The sequence below is a fragment of the Gobio gobio genome (assembly GCF_949357685.1).
Source record: "Gobio gobio genome assembly, chromosome: 5".
In the NCBI taxonomy this organism is placed as follows: domain Eukaryota; kingdom Metazoa; phylum Chordata; class Actinopteri; order Cypriniformes; family Gobionidae; genus Gobio; species Gobio gobio.
The window spans coordinates 23,840,658-23,861,938 of NC_137101.1; the positions used below are offsets into that span (position 1 = coordinate 23,840,658).

At 38.0% G+C, this 21,281-nt stretch overlaps 1 protein-coding gene across 1 annotated transcript in view; it reads right to left on the reverse strand.

The window, feature by feature from the left end:
- Positions 1-7,843, reverse strand: part of magi2a (membrane associated guanylate kinase, WW and PDZ domain containing 2a) — a 302,773-nt gene extending 294,930 nt beyond the window's left edge. Inside the window, exon 1 of the mRNA XM_079817222.1 lies at positions 7,399-7,843. Coding sequence (XP_079673348.1) covers positions 7,399-7,681 — 283 coding nt within the window. The 5' untranslated portion in view covers positions 7,682-7,843. The remainder of the gene's footprint in view (positions 1-7,398) is intronic.
- Positions 7,844-21,281: the final 13,438 nt, after the last annotated feature.

Here is a 21,281-nt window from a genome sequence, read left to right on the forward strand (position 1 = left end):
GTGGGTGGAGAGAGGAACATGAAACACTGAGTCCAGGGTTAAAGAATACAGGAAACAGGAGAGAAAATGACCAGAAGCATTGCGCATTAACACATCAAATCAGCGGCATGATTATAATTACATCTTCTAATCTGAAATTAAATTTACAATTATAACTGGCGGCTGAGAGATGATAATTTATGTCAACCTCATATCATCCTACCCAAGGGGATGAATGAAACATAAATACAATAATGTGCAGTGCCGTAATTATGATATTGTGACAAAACTATATTTAAAGGTCGCCTTGCAGCATTTCAAAGTAATATGAAAAATGATTTCATCAAACGGTCTCACAGATAACTCAAAACCCAGACATCAAAAAGTTGGCCAGGTCATCCCAGGAGGCTGTGTAAATGTTGTGTGTGTGTGTGTGTGTGTGTGTGTGTGTGTTTGTGTGTTTCAAAACCTGTTATTTCACAGATGAATGCTTAAGACATCTCATCTTAGGGTTCTTACCTAGGCATCTGACCACACCGACCACAGTTTTGTGTCTGCCCTACTACTGTGTCCAATGAATCTCAAGTAGGCCCCTGCTACTGCACTTGAGAAAAAAAATACGCTTCAACAAAAATTCAAACTTTTTAACTACCAGTATGAAATCATAGATACTATCTATAGCACACACACACACACACACACACACACACACACACACACACACACACACACACACACACACACACACACACACACACACACACACACACACACATACACACACACATATATATATATATATATATATATATATATATATATATATATAGAGAGAGAGAGAGAGAGAGAGAGAGAGAGAGAGAGAGAGAGAGAGAGAGAGGCCACTGGCTGAAAGGTCCTTTACATGCAATCTGTAAGCAATCGCATTATGAACACATGGCACAAACTGACTGGCCAATGAGATTGCTTGCTCAACATTTAAGAAGTCTTATTCATTGTTTGCTGTAGGCTAATCCTGTGGAGTGCTATTAGAGGTCCTTTGAAACCCTCCACCTCCCCCAGCTCCACCTGCCTAGATCATAGACTGTAAAAAAAATATGTATGACGCACATTCACTCTCTTCCATTGTAAGTGAAGCCGCCAAATTTGGCAATGACATCTTGAGTCTGCGCTAGTGGTCTTCACGGGTCAAAAAATTCGAACCCGAAGAGACCCGTAATGTGCTAAACGGAACCGACCCGGGCCCGTCTATTATTTCAAAAACTGGACCCGGACCCATGCAGATCCAAGAAATGCCAAAAATTTAGTACCCGGAACCGACTTGGACCCGTCTATTATTTAAAAGCTGGAACCGAACCCGGCGGGAAGACACAGACCCGACTGGATCCGATTGTCACATATTCCACAATAAACTGATATTAACAAGTCAATAAACAAGTTGCGAAAAATATAACTTTTTGTCTTACCTATAGCCGTCGTCTCCCTTCCTTGTAACGTTACTTGATTGACTTGATGCATTACACATCCTTGCCAAAAAGTTAAATCCATGTTATTCCTCTCTTGTTATTCCAAGCATGCTTAATTCACTCATCATTTCAGCTTTAAAAGTCCAAAAGGATGACAAATGCGTCTTTGCAGATTTGCATTTCGAATTGCGTTAACTCGCATAATAACTTTGACTGTTTGTCTTTTTGAACTATAATAACGATTGCTCTTTGGTGGCCGCTGACGTCAGCATTATTTATTTGCTATCATCTCTGTGAGCCGAGACTGTTCGCCAAAACTTTAAGATTAAACAAGACGGTTCATTCATATTATTATTAAAGTCAGTCACTGCGGAAGCTCGGGTTGCCATAGAAACATGACACGCGCTTGAGACTGCACATGCGCGTTAGCTGGAGCAACCTGAAATAGAGCTTTTTTACACAATTTGAGCGTCATATAAAACATTTATGTGACAGTTCAACTGAGATTTTGTTGCTGATTTGAAATAAATTATTAACATATAAGTTAAAATCAGACTTCAACAGTGCATCACACATAATACACTTGACAGCAATTACTTTTTTCTCATGTTTGTCCACAATATCCATGAAGGATGCCCAGACAGAAGAGGTGCCCGTGGGTTTAACTTGTTTTTTTCGTTGTTGTTTTTTTAGCTTTTTTCGCACATCACTCATGAAGGTATCCATTATTACCATGCGCTTGCAATGGCTGAGAGAGAGCGCGAGCAAGAGAGAGAGAGAGATCGCTCGTGTTTTTTCTTTCTTTCTTTTTATAAACCTTATTTCCCGGCTCACACTTTTCTTTTCCTAATTTTACAAATTGCAAGTTACAAAAAACGCAGTGCTGACTGACTCTGATAACGGGCAGGTGTTCTCCGAGTCCTGATCGACTCGGGTATTACACACAATGTTAAACAGACCCGGGACCCGAAGTAATAGATTGGGACCCGACCCGGACCTGGCTGACCATTTAAAATATCTGGAAAAAATACCTGGGTCGGGTCCCGGGTCCACGGGTCTTGGGGGCTCCGTGAAGACCTCTAGTCTGCGCAGTAGTGAGCGCAAAGTGGAGCCGCGATATCAAGGTCCCGCACATAGATTGCTCCCGCAGTTATGGAAAGTAATAATTAAAGTTAAAGCTCCAATCTCCTACCGAAGTTGCTGGAAAAAGCCTGTTGGTGCCTTAGTGACTACTTTGCTTTACTAAGCTGTTAATCATAACGTCACACCCCCGTTTTTATAGCATCAAATAACTAACTAAAACCAAACGTATTTAAAGAACGAACACTTGAACTTACATCAGCGTGATAAAAACTGCCTAAAATGTCAGAAACCATCTTTTGGAAAAAAATTATTTGAAGCGTAATTCGATTGTTTAGTTTGTCTATGTCCCATTAGTCTCGTGTAGCCAGACCTTCAGACTGACGGGGGAAGGTCTGGACAAAGGATGTGACGGTGAGGAAGTTTTCCCTCCGGTTATCCGACGTGTGACAACACCGGTAATATCGGTATCACAGACGGGGGATTTTAAATTGCTCATTCTAAACCGAAAGTAAAATGCGCACGGCTGCTTGGGCATTCATAACAGAGCGGAGCAAAACAGTGCTTTCAATGAATTCCTATGGAAGCTTCCATAAGAATGAACTGAAAACGCGCCAGTGGACCGTACCGTGAATGACAGTGCGGCCGTTCGCATTTTACTTTTGGTTTAGAATTAGTGTCAATTCGAGAGCGGGTCACTTGAATGGTGTGTTCATTAGCCTAGTGTTCTTAATGAAAAACACAACAACTAAACAGTACAACGACAAACTTACTTAAATAGACGCTTTTACATTTCGCTTTGAAAACAAATCTTCTGTGATCATCTTGTCTGTCAGCTTCTCACTCTCGTGATAAATGAAATCTGACTCCTGCTGCGACTCATTCGGCTTACGCTGGTAGCAGACACATTCCGTTTTTATTTGTAGTGTCTGTTTTCTAACTGAACTAAATAACTGTATTACAATAAAAAAAAATCTAAACGATGGTGGCGGGGCAGTGCCACAGTAGGCAAGTGATGTAATCGGTGTTGCGCCTGAACATCGGTAACACTGACTATCGTAGAAAGCCTTGTCTGGACTCTATCGCAGCTTTCATTGGTCAAGGACCGCCCAAGAGGACGTTTGACTGACATGTAACGCAACCAATCACAGTTGCGTCCTGTTTAGGGGAGTGAAAATTTAAAGTAGATGTGCCTACAATAACAGACCGGCATGCATCTATAAATTATTCATTCAAGAACGTTGTTCAAGTTTACTGCAACAATGGAGCCGCGAACTTCATATACTTTTGAAAATCCAGCGTTTAGTTGATCCTGGTAAGCGCTCATTGTCACAGTTGTAAACACGACGCCGTTCTTCTTCCACGAGGGAGTTTGGCGTCACGGCATTTGTTTCGACACACACGTCTCCTCGGACATCCTGCAGAATTCAACCAATCAGATGACGACTTCAAAAATCCTGAAGTGTTTGCCATATGCATCAGACGTTCAGCCAACGGTCCGTGGGCGCTACATTACATTACATGGAGAGGGCGGGGTTTATGACCTATACTGAATCCAGCCACCTGGGGGCGATCGAGGCGCTTTGGCTTCACTTTTCAGGACTCGTGTGGCACACTTGGCCTAGATCTGCTACAGGATTTACGACTTTGATGCAGCAGCAGCAAAATCTCTTACATAGTATATGCTCCCACAAGCATGTCTGTGTATCTATTAGCAGTAGCAAATCTGCTAAAGCAGGCATCAGCAGAAATAATCAACAGAAGCAGCAGCGTAGACCAAATACATTAACGTTGCCATCTCCATTTCCTTGCCAATCTCTCAGAGAGTTTATAGAGAGTATAAAAATGAAAAACCCATTTCTTTCAAACTACTACATAAATGTGAAAATAAAACAGTTTAAACACATAAAAGCACCGAATTACAAAAGTGCTACTTCCCACTATGAGGCCAAAGGGTTAGGATATTTTTTAGGTTTTGTATAATGTGTGCTTGTTATTGCTATACAAATTATACAGCAGCACATCCTTGACCCTCTAAAGCTGAACAAGAATTGCTCTGTTGAGGGCAAAGGGTGCGACTTGAAATTGCTGTAACTGAAAGTTCTTCATATAAGTTATTGATCTCTTGATTTTGTTGTGCCTACAGCAAAATTCAAAGGTCATGGAAATGAAACAAGGTGACGATATCAAATGTATCCTCTTTTTGAAATGTAGGGCCTCTAACTTTGATCTGAATGTTCAGTGATAATCATCCTAGGCCAATAATTCACAACAAAAGATTTTCTAAAACTTGAAAAACTATGACTTAGACTTAGTAACAATGACTTAACTTCTCATAATGAGAAACTTTCTCATAATAATAACTACATTATGCGTTAATAGCGTTAAGTCGCTATTATGAGAACGTTCTCATTGTTATGAGATATCAAGTCGTTGTTATGAGAAGATTTTTCATTGCTATTATTTACAGAATCAAATTTACACTCAACTGAGGCGGAAACTGGCTCCCATATTCCATTGTTAATTTAAGGAAAAAGTTTTTTAAAAAAGTCACATTTACCAAATTCTATATTATAATTGAAACATTCTGCTTTCTAAATATTTATTACTTATTATTTATTTTTATGAGATGTTAACATTATTACTATGATAAAGTTTCTCATTATAATGAGATAAATAATTATTATAAACTTTCTGAATTGATCATTATTATGAGATGTCAACTAATTTTCATAACTGAAACATTCTGCTTTCTAAAGATATTTTTTCACATTATTTTTAGCTGTTATGTCAGAATTATGAAAAGGTTTCTCATGATGAGATGTTAAATCATTCTTACGAGAAAGTTTCTTATTTTTATTAGATGTTAACAGTACTATTGTTATGAGAAAGTTTCTTATTATTATGAGATAAGCAATTATTATACATTTTCTGAATATAATTAGATGATCATTATTATGAGATGTCAACTAATTTTCATAACTGAAACATTCCGCTTTCAAAAAAAAAATTCTCATTATTTTTAGATGTTATGCCATAATTATGAGAAGGTTTCTCATGATGAGGTGTTAAATCATTATTACGAGAAAGTTTCTTACTTTTATTAGATGTTAACAGTATTATTGTTATGAGAAAGTTTCTCATTATTATGAGATGTCATTATTATGATACATTTTCTGAATATGAGATGTCAAATAATTCTTGTTATAAGAACTTTTCTGAAAATAATAAGATGTAATGTCATCTGAGATGATTATGAGATATTACGAGAAAGGTTCTCATTATTATGATACACTAAGTAATTTTTTTATGAGGATTTTTTATTTTTTTATTATGAATTATATATAGAATACTAGTATATGTATATCTAGTGAATTATATATATAAGCTTATATTTTATTCAACTGAGGCAGTAATCGGCTTCCATAGCACAGAAAATGTCTGAATTTTTTTTTAAAAGTCATACCTAATTCTACATTATTACTTATTCGTTCTGCCTTTTAACAGTACTATATGCTTGTTGGAAATCAGGGTATTAATCTTGATTCTTTTGGTAACACTTTACAATAAGGTTTCATTAGTTAATGTATTAACTAACGTGAACTAATCATGAGCAGTACATTTGTTACTGTATTAGTTTAACATTAGTTAATAAACATACAGCTGTTCATGATTTGTTCATGTTAGTTCACAGTGCATTAACTAATGTTAGCAATATTTAAATAAAGTGTTAGTAAATGTTGAAATTAACATTAACAAAGACAAATAAATGCTTTATAAGTGCAGTTCATTCTTAGTTCATGTTAACTAATGTTAATTAATGAACCTTATTGTAAAGTGTTACCATTACTTTTTATAGTACAGGGCACAAGCTAGTATTTTTGTTGTTAAAAACTAATTTTTCAATTTTAACATTAAGAAAAACAAATACTATATTTCAGGAAGGGATCATAGAGTTGAGGGTCCTCGGATCAAACATTTCTAAACCCTTCTCTAAAAGACATTTACTGAAGGTGGGTTTTGAAATGCAAAATCTACAAGTCAAAGAAAGATATGCCACACACACACACACACACACACACACACACACACACACACACACACACACACACATGCTAAACCAGTAATCACAAAGAAGCTGAAAGGCTTACAATTATGGGTCTGTTACTAAGCAGAAAGGATAAGGCACTTTGTTTAACTTAACTGGCATCATTCATGACAATGTGATTGTGAGGTTCAGATACAAGCCTTTTGGGAAAATAGTAATGTCATGATGTATTTCAGAACCGTGGCACACCCACAAAAACCAGATAACAGCCTGATATCACAGACTAAACCGAAGGACAACGGAAAGATAAACATTCAGTGTCAACAAAAAAGCTCAATTTGGGTAAATGTAGCAAGAAGTTTACAAACATTAAATAGAATGTGGCATGCAGCGCGATGACGTTGTAAACGTGAAGATGACGTAACGTCATAACCAGGACGCGCTACTGTAGCGATGGACACGCCCCCTTTCCAGAAACACCAACTCCGCTTCTATAGCAACAAACTAACAACTTTTACACGCGAGTCCGAGCAGTTGTGAAACTTTAAACAACACTAGTACTTTCTTCTTATGTTACAATTGGATGAAAAATGATACATGCAAAAGTTCAGGCTCACGTGAAAATACAAACAGGTGTAGTTGTAGCTAATGCAGTCCTATTATTACAATAAAAGTTTGACGTTGTGTTTGTCAATACTCACAGCTTAAGCAGATGATAGATAGATAGATAGATAGATAGATAGATAGATAGATAGATAGATAGATAGATAGATAGATAGATAGATAGATAGATAGATAGATAGATAGATAGATAGATAGACTAACCTGGTTTGACACACTTTAGTCGGACAGGGTCTTTGCAGTGCCTGACCACAGCCCACACATCCCTAATGGTCAGTCCGGCCACTGGAGTATCATTCACCTCCAGAAGTAAATCGTCCTGGTGCAGTTTTCCCCTGTCCGGTTTCACCTCTCCAATAACGGGGAACTGTCCATTCTCCGCGCCTCCCTGCAGCTTGAACCCTAGATCACCACTCGGACCCCTGGTTAACACTATCTCGTGGACTCTGTTAGTCCAGTGACTTTTCTTCTTCAGGCTTTTGGACATGTTTGGAGTTGTTAATGTGACAGGAGAGCAGCCATGAAAGTGCGTAATCCGTCCTGTCAGCTCACTAAAGTTGCACGATCAGTGTCTGTGGATGGGAAGAGTCTCCATATCAGCAGCAGATCCACAGCAGCCTCTTAAAACTGCTCCACTCACTGTAACAGTGATGTCCGATTCGCGAATGAGCCGTTCTTTTGAACCGGTTCTTTTTGATGATTCATCCGAGCCAACTTTCGAAGCGTTTGTGAATCACTCGGCTATATGGTCAACTTTGGGAGAAGTAAGGTAAGTGATATGGTAGAAGTGTAGCCTAACTTACGAGTTATATGACGTAAACGAAAACACCGTGAATAAACATTAGAAGTTCATTAAACACAAACAAAAAAATAAGCAAAATGCTTCGTGCTACATACCCAAGATATTACTAGAAGAATAATTCGGCAAATCGTTTCTAAACAGTTCGTTGACGCTTTCTACACTTCAAAATGCCACAAAGGTTTTACTAAGAATAATTTTAGACGACAAATCAAATGAATCAGTGAGTCTAGTCGTTGAAACGAACCGACCGCTCGAATCGATTCGTTTACATGAATCGAACTTCATAACGCTGCACTGTAACTGAGTCCAAACTGCTCGGGAAACTGAGCCGGATGTGATGTGAGGAGGAGGAGAGAAGAGACGCTTTCCCGCTAGAGAAGAGAAGAGAAAGAAAAGGAACAGAGAGAGAGAAAGAATTAAGGAAAGTAACGGAACTTTCATCATATCGTCAGCCCGGAGCAACCTTTCCATTATAGACGACTGCTGTGCCGCCTCCTGGAGAAAATGCAAAATGAAACTCAGTTTGGGAGAAAGTTATACAACTATTTTCTGCAGCTGTACTGCTGTAGATAGGAGACACTTTAATATACCTTTGATAAGCAAGTGATTCACACAGTAGATGTCGATATGAATCAAAGTTCCATTACATTTCTATTTATTTTAATAGCATAAGCAAAGCTTAAATGTTATTAAAAAAAAATTTAAACTGTGCCATAAAAAATCCTAATAATTTAGTAGGCCTACTATTAGCTATTATTCAGAATTTGATAATAAAACCCATATCACATGTTTGCTTAGTTGACATAAAAATGAAAATGATATCCTCATGTACACATATCATTTTCTTTCCTGCGTAGAATACAAAATTAATTCATAGAAAATTGCTAATCGTGCATATATTAAAAACCCATTTAAGCCCACCGGCAACTATAGTCATTTTACTTTTGTAAGTATTTTTCTAGATAGTATTCATGTTTTTAATCTCAATGACACGCAAGAAAACAACCAAATAAAGGATTTCAAGAGAAAAAAAAAGGTATTAACTTCCTTCCTGTCTCATGAGACTGCCAACTTCCTACCCCTACTTCCAGGAAGCATAATGAAGGCAAACCCTCCCAAATAAAGGTTATTTTCATGTTACTAATAAGTATTTTTTGTTGACAAATAGTGTATATATCTACATAATCGTGAAGGTCTCTAGAATCATCCAAACAAAACAATTCTTACAACAGATCTATAGTTTTTTGTACACTTAGTCAAAAGTCCAAGCAGCATCTATAGTTGCCGGTGGACAAATGACTTGTAAGTATAATGGGGAAATGGGGTATACTGTGTTAACAGGTTAATAAACCAAGATTTTTGGTCTTTAGTGCTTTTTGCTTTCATAATATCCCACCTAAAACATAACTTAGCCCTTTAACTGACATCTCTACTGTACAGTAAACTTAATTCAATAGGTGAAAATATCATATTTTATGATATTATGTCTTGTAAAGGGCCAAAATATTGAGAACCCTTCATCCAGTTTGGAATGGATGCATTTCATTCTAATCGGTCAAGGACCCTAATTCTTTTTATGACTAGTAGCTTATGATTCCATTATAATGTGGAAATTCAGACAAGTAATGAGTTTAAATTTACATTATTATATGAAATCACCTACTACAGTCAGCCATTGAATACTATGGGACTATTTATTTATTTATTTATTTTTTGTTATATAGATGTAATTTTTCCGTCATTATATTAAGTTATTTTCCTTTAACTTTTTGATACACAATGCCCTGTTAGGGCAACTTAATGGCTGCACTTTGTTCTGCACTATGTTCCACCACTTTAAGACAAATGTATTTGTTGTTTGTTGTATTTTCATATTCAAAAGATTATAAGACAGATGCAGCTTTTTTGAGTTTGCATCGAATGTTCTTCGACTTTTATACACAATAAATCTGTTTATGAATAAAGATTGATCTGTTGAAAGCAGTTATTTTGAGTTAGATGCCAAATGTTCTCCTCCTAGTCAAATTTGACATTGAAGGGGTGCATACAACACATTTGCCTAGTTGCCGCACATTCAAATACGATTTTCAAGAAAAAAAAACTAAAACCTGGGGAAAATAAATGCAGAACATGTTGACATAGGACACTATTAGCATGACTATATGCATGAAACCATTCAGAAAAATTTGGGCACAAATGGGTTAAATTGCATGTCACTGCATTCACGGTAAGTGACAGTTATAACAGTATTGTTTCCTTATGTTGTTTTGCGTGTTGTTTTTCACTTTTTTGTTATACTATCTGCACAAAAAAAAAGCCTTTGGAATAAAAAAAAAAACAGTTCATCAAAAGAATATGCAAACATTTTACATGCAAACATAACGTGTTAAAAAATATAATAGTATATATATGCATATACATATCTAAAATAAAGAAAAAGATAACTCATATCATGGCAGTAGAGCTATTTTAATCTTGCGCAGTGCAGACCTTATTAGAGGACCAGGTTTTTCAAGTAGATTAGTTACAGAGCGAAGCAGCATCATTTTATGATCAAATGAGGTTGAAACCAAGCCAAATGAGTTTTAAGTTATTATTTGTTTTTGTTATAATCCATCATCACACAAAACACATGCTTTCAAGTCAGCACTTCATCTTCCAAGACAGTTCCCCTGAGTTGCTTTAGAAATATTATTATGAGATATTTAACTCCATGCTGGGAATGCTATTTGTTAAACGGCCAACTAAGACTGCTTATTTCACTGATATCTGCATGTATAATACTCTCTTCTATTCTCAGACTTTATTTCATTAAATAACATAATTTGTGCTGAAACTGAACCATTGTGAATGCTGGTGTACTGCGTGCAAGCTTAAAGGTTTCCTTTTTGCTGAGAGGAATACATTAGGGTGATGTTGAGATATCTTTATGTAATGTTTAGGGGAAATAACAAGGGCCAGTGCTCCCTGAGACAGGGGAGCAGCTCTCTGCATTCCACAGATGGGAGTATCCGAGCGATGAGTGAGAGCAGGAGACAAACAGACAGCAAGCGGGAGAAGGCGAGAAAGAGGAGGACGTCTTGACAAGGCAAAAATAATTGTTTGGCAGGAGGTTTTAAACAAGTTTAGGAATTCCCTGAGCATGGCAAAAGGATATTGAGGAGTTGCGTCCAGTCCAGAGTTCAGCCACATAAAAGACACATAAGCAGTTTAGCCGATCACACGAGTAAGAGGCCATTCACACAGAACAATGTTTTGTGCTTCAAAATGCAAGAAATTAAATGATTTTAACCTTGATTTGCAGTCTTGCTAAAAACAGATTTTGGCCAGTGGGAGAGGACGGATTTCAAAGAAAATTGCCTAATGTATGATGGGCATAAGTTTTTTTTAAAAGTTTTTTTAGCTTCAAACTATGATTCCATCTAGTCTGAGGATATGAAACATATTTGATATTTTGAACAAATTTTAGATGCTTTCTCTGTAACCATTCACGTGTATGATGCCTACACTCTAAAAAAAAAAGGTTCTATATGGCACCAAAAATGGTTCTTCGTCGTAATCATAGAGGAACCACTTTTGGTGCTATATAGCACCATATCTTAACATGTTCTGTATATGGTAGTGGTGCTATATAGCACCTTAGTTAGCGGTGCTATATAGCACCTTAGTCAAATAACCGACGAAGAACCACTGAAGCACCAAAATTGGTGCTATATAGCACTTAAAAAGGTTCCCCATGATTACGAGCCAAGAACCATTTTGGTGCTTCAAAGGCTTCACCTTTTTTTTTTTAGAGTGTAGTGTTTTAAATCTGCTTAGACTGTAGTGTATTCCTAGCCTGGCTCCGCCCTCCGACGTTCTTCCGCTCAATTTTCATTTTCCTTCAGTACTCCGTCTGGGATATATTCTCTGGTTTTCTCCTGTCAAATTTTAACCGGTCCAATCAGCGAACAGAGGGAGTGACTGAGAACGATAAAGTTGATGTTGTGCGCTAGTTTGAGTTTGAGATGACATACGTCACAACCAAACGTTAGCGATTGGTTATGGCAGATCCAGAGTGGTTCTGGGCAGATCCAATAGTTTTAAACTTCAACAGAGCTTCCGCCTTCAAGGAAGTTGATGCCAATGGAGAGTGGCCACACTCTATGTACAAATGAAATGTACGAGAGTCTGGTAGATTCGCAAAGCAGCACATAGTAGAATGCAAAAACACGTTCTGCAGGATGTTCGGAAAATCAATGCGGATCAACGCGTTCCAGTTTTTTTTAAAGAAATCCTCAAAGACAAAATTCATGACCGGAAAAATAGTCTGCAGGTGCATTTTGAAATTCTTTAACTAATCATCTTGTAAGGAATGTCATTTCAGTTCTACTTTCTGAGAATTAATTATCATATGCATTGAAAGACAACAATACAAGCACTGTAACAAAAAAACTCAACTGACTGGCTTCTCTCCTGTATGATTTCACATGAGTCTCTTCAGACCTTACTGTACATTAATTATCAGCTTCCAGAACTTCTGACTGAGGCTGTGTGTGACCTCCTGATTGAACTCCTTTCCACAAATTGAACAGAAATAAAAACAGTATACATAACAAAAACAAATAACAGTTTTTTCTTAGTCTTATTAAATGCAAACAATAAGTGCAACCATAATCAAATTACTCTCTCAATATTCAAAGTGCAAACAGAGAGCAAAACAGAGAGCAGAGCTAAGAGGTGGTTACAATTACACAGCCCAGATAAGTTTGATATTTGGAGACTGGCTATTGTATGTCGCCCAATTTGCGCGAATCACAGAGCTTGCATTTACTTTCGCTTTTGATTCATGATCGCACCTACTCTGTGTATATGGAGCGGCGGTGCTGAGCGCGCATTCTAGATAATAAGACATTTATCACACTCTCTGTTGCGCACAAATCTTCCACCACGGTCTTGTCAATCATCTCACCTTTACTCTCGTCACGTGACCAGTGATCTGTGATTCCTGCAGCTCAGACGCAGTCGCACACAGTGCAGAGAAGAGCAGACGTTTATAATAGTTTACAATTGAAGCGATCGCTTTCCAACTGAATTACGGTAAATCGTTTTTATTTCTATAAAAAAGCAAAACGACAGTGGATGATGTTATGTAAACGTAGCAATGGCATATATGCTAATTTCACCCTCACGATCCGTCCAGGCGATATCGCGAGATAGCTTTTCACTCAACGAGAAATCTTGTCACATTTTAATCTCGTCACACCCCCCAAAACGGTTCAATAAAGAATAAGTTAGTGTTGAATATGAACTAAATTAAATTCATTAAATATTTCTCAATGTCAATGTCAAAGCAGGATTACCCCATGTGTCTCCAAGCAACACTCTGAAGTTGTGTTTGGTATTTGAACGAATCAGTTGAGTGATTAATTCAATGACTTACTCATATTACATTTGTTGCCTCCTGCAGAAAGGCTATGTTCACAGTGCTAAGGGGCAGCCACACTACACTCTTCATTGCAGTGACTTCCATCCATACACATGCAAATGCAGAAAAGCAAGTGAATACATGCAAATTTACTTGCGTTGAATTTGTTTAACCTGAAGACGCATGACCAATAGAAGATTGATACTTCATGGTGTGACCCCTTAGCTGAATTAAAATAACGCAAACTAAAAATTTGCAGGATTGGAGTATTGCAATAAAGTGGAGTAGAATGCTTAAGGCCCCGATATACTCACGGTGAAGGTCTTTTTCATTCTACGCTTCGAGATAAAACAACGTTCGAAATACCTGAGCAGCGATATACTGTACTGTTAGTGAACATCTGACGCTGCCTACACTTTTAAGAATGACGGTTAGATAAATATGTAAATATGCGCTAAATAAATAAGAAAATCATGGATTTAAGTTTCAATGTACTATAAAGGAATAACTTTTATTAAAAATAATAATTATTGCATAAATATTTAAATCTGTTCCATTTCACAGGTAGTTTAAGACTTGATTTATATATATATATATATATATATATATATATATATATATATATATATATATATATATATATATATATTAAATTGACTGTAAGGGAACACTAATATTTTTTATGTTTTAAAAGCTATTACAATAAAAAAATATGATATGTTTTTGGTGAGTTTATAATGTAATGCATTTCTCATAATGTAAACATTGTTATTACATTATGAGCTCAAGATTTTATTACGTTTTGAGGAAATTATTACATTATGAACATTTTATTACAATAACAATGTAATGCTTATTACATTATGTGCAGTTTTTACATTATGAGTTGTTACAAAGTATACATCCTTTCATTTAAACATGCTCATTTGAATAGCTTGTATATACATCACTCCCAAGGCGTCAAATTCCGACGCATGGTCAAGTGCTTTTCGCATCACAATAAAGACGCTAAAGGCACCCCTAGGCGTCACTATATCGACGCGCTGAGTGCTCCGTTCATTTCAATGAGAAACCTTTGGCGTCAGAAACAGAAGCGTTGGGCATGGGAAAGTTATCGTCATGATGATCATATATTGGGTTATGATTTTGCCATTATGACATGTTGGACTGGGCATGGGAAAGTTATCGTCATGATGATCATATATTGGGTTATGATTTTGCCATTATGACATGTTGGACTGTGATTCTCAATTTAATCAGCCAGCATCATTTTATTTACGCTATCTAGACACGTTTTAACATGTAACCCAACCCCATTCCATCCCTAAACCTACCCATTTGTGTGGGATATAAAACGCAGATATAACAGGCAGAGTCGACTGCATGCACAATTTATTCAAAAAGTACAAATATTCCAAATATTCCGAGGCCAAGCGATTGATTTGTGTGAAGGAAATCCCCAAAAGCGATCAGCGTCTCCATCCGCAGAAGATCACGAACACATTAAATTTCAAATATTGCCGCCCGTTACGTCAGGTTTCATAGTGAAATTGCATTGGCTCTCGTATGTCTCATGACCAATTGCGTCATTACGTCAGCTTTGATTGTAAAATGTCATTGGTTCTCGTGTGTCTTGTGACCGAATGCGTCATGCTAAAGAGGCGTGTGTATTATTTGAATTATATATGAATGTGTGCGTTCACGGAGTGGCGGGATCATCATCTCAGCGATTAAAACATTAAGATCAACTCTGTTCTTTACATAAAGACATCGTGGGACTTCAGAAGACTTGGAATGCAACATGAGTTAATACTTTTATACTGTTTTGGGTCAGTTTTTGCAATAAATAGATGTGACTGTACTTGTATTTGCCTGTTATGTGTTTTATATTGTTTAGAAGTGGGTAGGTTTAGGGTAGGAGTTGGGTTAGCAGCTCCAAAATATAAAAGTAACCTTTAAATATGAATAAAATATGAACAAAATCATGTCTGCTTTTACAAATGCAAAGAATAACATGCGTCTTGATCTGACGCATTGGGTAAACAACTGAAATGAATGGAGCACCCAGCGCGTCGACATAGTGACGCCTAGGGGTGACTTTAGCGTCTTCGATGTGACGCGGAAGGCACTTGACCATGCTTCGGAATTTGACGCCTTGGGAGTGAGAACGGGTTGATATACAGGAATTCTATTGTGTTTGTTTTATGTTTGGTCTTTGTTATGTTTTTTCATTAATTTAAAATGTTCTAAAACAACATATGGACACAATAAATACATTAAGGCAATTCTAAGATGCCATTCTATGCATTTGTTGTGTATACTAAAGTCTGTCAATCATCATTAGAGCGCCACCCTCAGGCTGAATAACGCAAGGACAAAAGTGTGTCTGATGTGTTCAGCGATTAGGATAGCTTACAAAATGTTTATCATAAACTAGCGATAAGACCCAGAATCTGCTCTTCCTAAATGTATGGCCACGAGCTGCTACTGAGAATAGATTGCTTAAAATCAAGCAGCTTTACCATATTAAATATGAAAAACAGTGTCAGTGTCTCATTGCATCAGAAGTACAACTTCATTTTCCACTATAAAGCGGCTCTCCAGTGCGTTCATGTTTTTACTCACAGACATCTGACTTTGACGGACTCAACAGGAGAAATGAACTGGAAACGATTTCAGTGTGAACGAAGGCGGAGCCTCCGCGTACACCTACCTATTACCTAATCGCCACGGACCAATGGTAGTACAAAGGTGTTTACCAGCCGTTGCAAACTTTTCCGGAAAGTTCGCTTTGGCAAGCTGTTTCGAACTCCCAAAACAAACTCCAGTTTTGGCTTGATTTTGTTCGAAATGACGTCACATCAGTTCGTTCATTGATTTAGCTTGAAGTATATTGGGGCCTTTATATTTACATTTTGGATGTAATATACTGTATGTTGAATAGGGCTCGGGCGCTGCGTTGCATTCTGGAACGTGGCGGCCATGTTGATGGCCTCGCGAATGTAAACATACAGCAAATCGAACGAGGAGAAGCAGAGTTGGGAGAAAGAAAAACTATGTTAAAATCCCGAAAAGGATGTGAAATTTACCGGGATACGTTAAATAGGGAAGACAGGGACCGGTTTATGGACAAAATTGGAACTATTAACGGTTTGGATTCATATGAAATTTGCAGTTCACAAATGGATGGGTTCAGGAGCTGCAGATCATGAAGCCTATGTAACGTTAACCTTTTACCTTGAAGCATTCTGCACCGTTCTGTGTTCTCGGGTTGCACTACTTGCAAATAAACACTGAAAAATATCTGATTGTGTGACACTTCTTGCTTTTGCACATTATACGGTTATTGCGATTGTGTGACACTTCTTGCTTTTGCACATTATATTGATTTAAGTATATTTATTTTGAAGATTGTGGGTATGGATGCAACAGACACTTATGGCTGTATTTAATGCACATTTATTTTATTTCAACGCTAGGGCTCATGTTTGTCAGAGCACAACATACATACACAATCTTATAGAGGAATGTCATGTCTTCGTCCTTGCTTGGCAACACCATGTGAATCGGTACTTTATCTGACAAAATAGTGTACTTGTTGCGGACGGTTACAATCACCCTTTCCACGTGAATTCGGAGGTGGGCATTTTTTCTTGTGCTCCCCACATCTCTTGCATCCAGCTGACAGCGTTCTTTTGTGAAAGCAGGGATCTTTACCTCGGCACACATAAGTCCCACACTGTCCTTTATGTCAAAGCCGCGATCAGCCAACACCAGATCCCCAGGTAACAGTTTGTCTTACAAGCGCGATCCAAGCGAGCCGACGACTCTTTGTTACCTCGGATGGTTGCGTCTCCAAGCAGGAAAGAGGTGGAAAGTTAATCCATTTTCGAACTTTTTCCCATGGCGATTATGTGATCTAGTGTTACACCCCACAATGCAGCAACGGTTTACCATGGTTTCCAATAGTAACGCCAAATTAAGACACACGACTGAGAGGGAGCACGTCTATAAACAGTGCGCAGTAGTCCGAGTAGCAGCAAATGAGGCCATCAACATGGCCGCCACGCAAAGTAATGACGTCATACGCCCGAGCCCTATTATGTCTATAAAAAAAGTAGCTGCAGTTTGACATCATATTACAACCGTTGGAGTGTCCCTAGAAATTTTGCATGCTCAAAGTCTAGTGTGACCATGGCTTTAGTGTTTGAGATTCACAACCCCATTGACTTACAGGTGTAATGATGCATTCCATTTACCTCAGAAGAGGGATGTCGGAGCTGGGAATGGTGTCACACCTGATTTGACCACGTTCCAGTACACAGGTCAGAAATCTAAGGACGCATCCAGGCAAACCTTTGTTGTGCTTGCTCTTTTGGAATACAAACACATAAAAAAGCACAGATAAATCATGCCCATGCATTACTACTGCTCCGTTGATGCACTGAGCAGCCATATTGGATTCTGAAGTCAGGATTGTTTCACATCAGCCGAGTTTCCCAGTCGCAACTCTGACTTGAGGAGGCATTCCAGTTAAAACTTCCATGTGGGAACTAGGAATATCCCTCTACCGAGAACAAATGGAAAGCACCATCTTCTGGAAATGTCCTGTTCACACTGCAGCTTTCAGTAGTGGATCAAATACTGTCTGTATGAACAAGCAACTGATATCCCGAAACCTAAGTATGAGCAGTATGCAGTTCTGTGCAGGTCAGTGCTTTGTTTTGTACATGTTCTCTCACTCTTATGCAAAAGGTCTGTTGGTGTGTGTTCCGAATCTGGTTCATGCCCACACCCACACTCGCACGCTTTCATCCAACAGAAAAGTGCTCCTATAGAAATGAGATGCTCCATCCCTGCTGGTACATCAGAGAGCAGGTGGCCTTCCTAAACAGGACAATCGAGTCAGAGATCCAAAAGCTGGAGGAAGCAATCTCTCGCTCCCACAATGCACTCCACCAGATGGGAGCACATTGGTCCTGACAGTGATGTCGCCGTGGGGACTGCAACATATTGCTAGGCAACATGATCTAATGATTATGACAGGCGTAATTTCCAGCCAATTTAAAGCCATCCAGAAATAAAGAGGCTGAGCCTGATGGTTTTAACGGGAGAAGGAAGGGACGCAGATAGGAGTTGTTAATGGCTGCTGCATGCCATTTGGGATAATATTCAGAGTAACTTGAAACAAGGACCTCAGTCGGTTTCGGAAGTTAGTTGAGTTAACTAATAATATTAGTATTAACTCTTAGGTTAGGGATTTAATAAACCCCTAACCTTAGGTGTTAAACTGAACTCACAACTTATAAGTATACTATATTAAGATAGTATACTATATTAAGGCCCCGGGGCCTGTTGCACCAGTAAGTTACAATTTAGCCTAGTTTTGTCGTAAATGGGCACTTAGTTACAACTTACGCACTACTATTTTTGTGTTGCACCATTAAACTCATCTGAAGAGCAACTCTATGTATGAACTATATATTTATGGAAGCCTCCAATCAGGATTAAAGGCACAATTTGTAAAAATATCCAAAAAACACTTGAACAATGTTATATACTTTGTTGACTTGTGTACTTACATTATCCCAAATGTTTCCAAGGATGTTTAAATCCAGAGAAATAGGCTATTTTAACCAGGACACGTACCGTGTGCATCGCCTATCAATGACATCATACCCACGTTACCCTCCATTTCTGTTTTTATTTTGTAGAAACATGGAAACACCAAAGAATATATTGTCCTGCTTAATATATTGTGTCTATATCGATCTAGCTTACTGCAGTGTGCAACAAATGTCTCATAGCCGCCGAGCGAACGCACAGAGTTTAAGTATTTTTGTATCAGTATTAATGTATTGGTCCTTATTAATTTAGTTTCAAATACAGTTTCTGAATGTTATTTACATTTAAAAACACTGTAATTCATGATTAAGTATTGTATGTAATGGAAACTTATTTTTACAGTTAATTACAGTACCTAAGGCATAAACTGAAATTCACAGCATTTCAACACAACTTCTGCTCACATATTTGAAGGCTGCCATTGGATCACTGAGGGTAAATGTTATATTTTGCAACTATGCGTTACTTTATGGAGAGCTTATGACTTAATATTTACGTTCTGCCTTAAAGGAACACGCCGACTTTTTGGGACTTTAGCTTATTCACCGTATCCTCTAGTGTCATACATTCCATTCTCATCTCTGTGCGTGCCATAACTCTGTCTGACGCACCCACCGCTAGCCTAGCTTAGCACAAAGACTGGAGGTAAATGGCTCCAGCTAGCTTACTGCTCAATAAGGGACAAAATAATGCCAACATTTTCCTATTTACATGTTGTGATGTGTATAGTTATATAGTTTACTAAGACCGACGGAAAATGAAAAGTTGCGATTTTCTAGACCAATATGGCTTGGAACTATTCTCTCATTCCTGCGTAAGGATCAAGGAACTTTGCTGCCGTACCATGGGTGCAGCGGCACTATGATATTACACAGTGCCTGAAAATAGGCTAACTACCATCAACATAACCAACACGACAACCTGCTTGCACAGAGAGCGTGCTGGGGACTATTTTCAGGCGCTGTGTAATATAATTGCGCCTGCTGTACCCATGGTACGGCAGCAAAGTTCCTTGATTTTGAGAGAATAGTTCCTAGCCATATCGGTCTAGAAAATCACAACTTTTCATTTTCCATTAGTCTTGAGATGAGAGATGAGAATGGTATGTATGGACGTATCTAACTCTGAGGTCGTATCTAAGGTCAGGGTGGTGCTGTTCAAATCAGCTATATCAAAACTATATACAGTATATAAGGGATTTGTCTCTTGGATTTACATTGTTATGAAACACAGATGAAAAGAGGGCCCACACATTTTTTTTTTTCTATGGCATGTGGATAAACCTCAAGGGAGTGTTTCCCGGCAAAATATCATCTGCACGATAAGTTACCTTCAAAAGACTTTTAAGTGCTTTCAAATTCAAAGCTTTAAAGAGAGTCACTCCTCTTCTTTCTTCCTATAAGTCACTCTATTTGAATCCAAGGCCGGAGTGTCAGAAAGAAAAACGGAGGAAGTTACTTACATGCATCCATCATGAACATGACAGCTGCGACATGATGGACTCCAGTCTAAATCACCTGTGACGGAGCATGTGTGTGTCAAACAAGAGTACTGGAACAGAGCCCCTGTCCTACTGTCAGGGTTTCACAAGAGTTAAAACTTGATAAGGATATGATTGGGGGTTTTCAGTAGTCAAACAACAATTTGACCCCACATAGACAGCCATTTAATTAACCATTTTAAGACCCAGAAAGGTAGTAAAACATTGTTAAAATAGTCCATGTGACTGGTTCAACCTTTTTGTGCGCAAAAAACAAACAAAAATAACAACTTTATTCAACAATTTATGTTGGCCAGCTCCTGCATCAGCATCACACGCATGTGTTGTGGTGCTCACATGAACCGCATCGGCCAATGGTAAGCCTGCGTTCTGGCATAGCTTTGACGTAACTCGGAAGTGCTGCACTGTATTTACTACGTCAACAGCGTAGGAGACTGACACAGACGTGAAGAAATTGTTGAATAAAGTCATTATTTTTGTTTGTTTTTGCGCTCAAAAAGTATTCTCGACGGTTCATAAAATTAAAGTTGAACCACTGGAGTCACATGGACTATTTTAACGATGTCTTTCCTTTCTGGGCCTTGAAAGTGTTCATTGAATAGCTGTCTATGTGGGGTCAGAGAGCTCTCAGATTTCATAAAACATATATTAATTTGTGTTCTGAAGATGAACGAAGGTCTTACAGGTTTGGAACGACATGAGGGTGAGTAATTAATGACAGCAATTTCATTTTTGGGTGAACTAACCCTTTA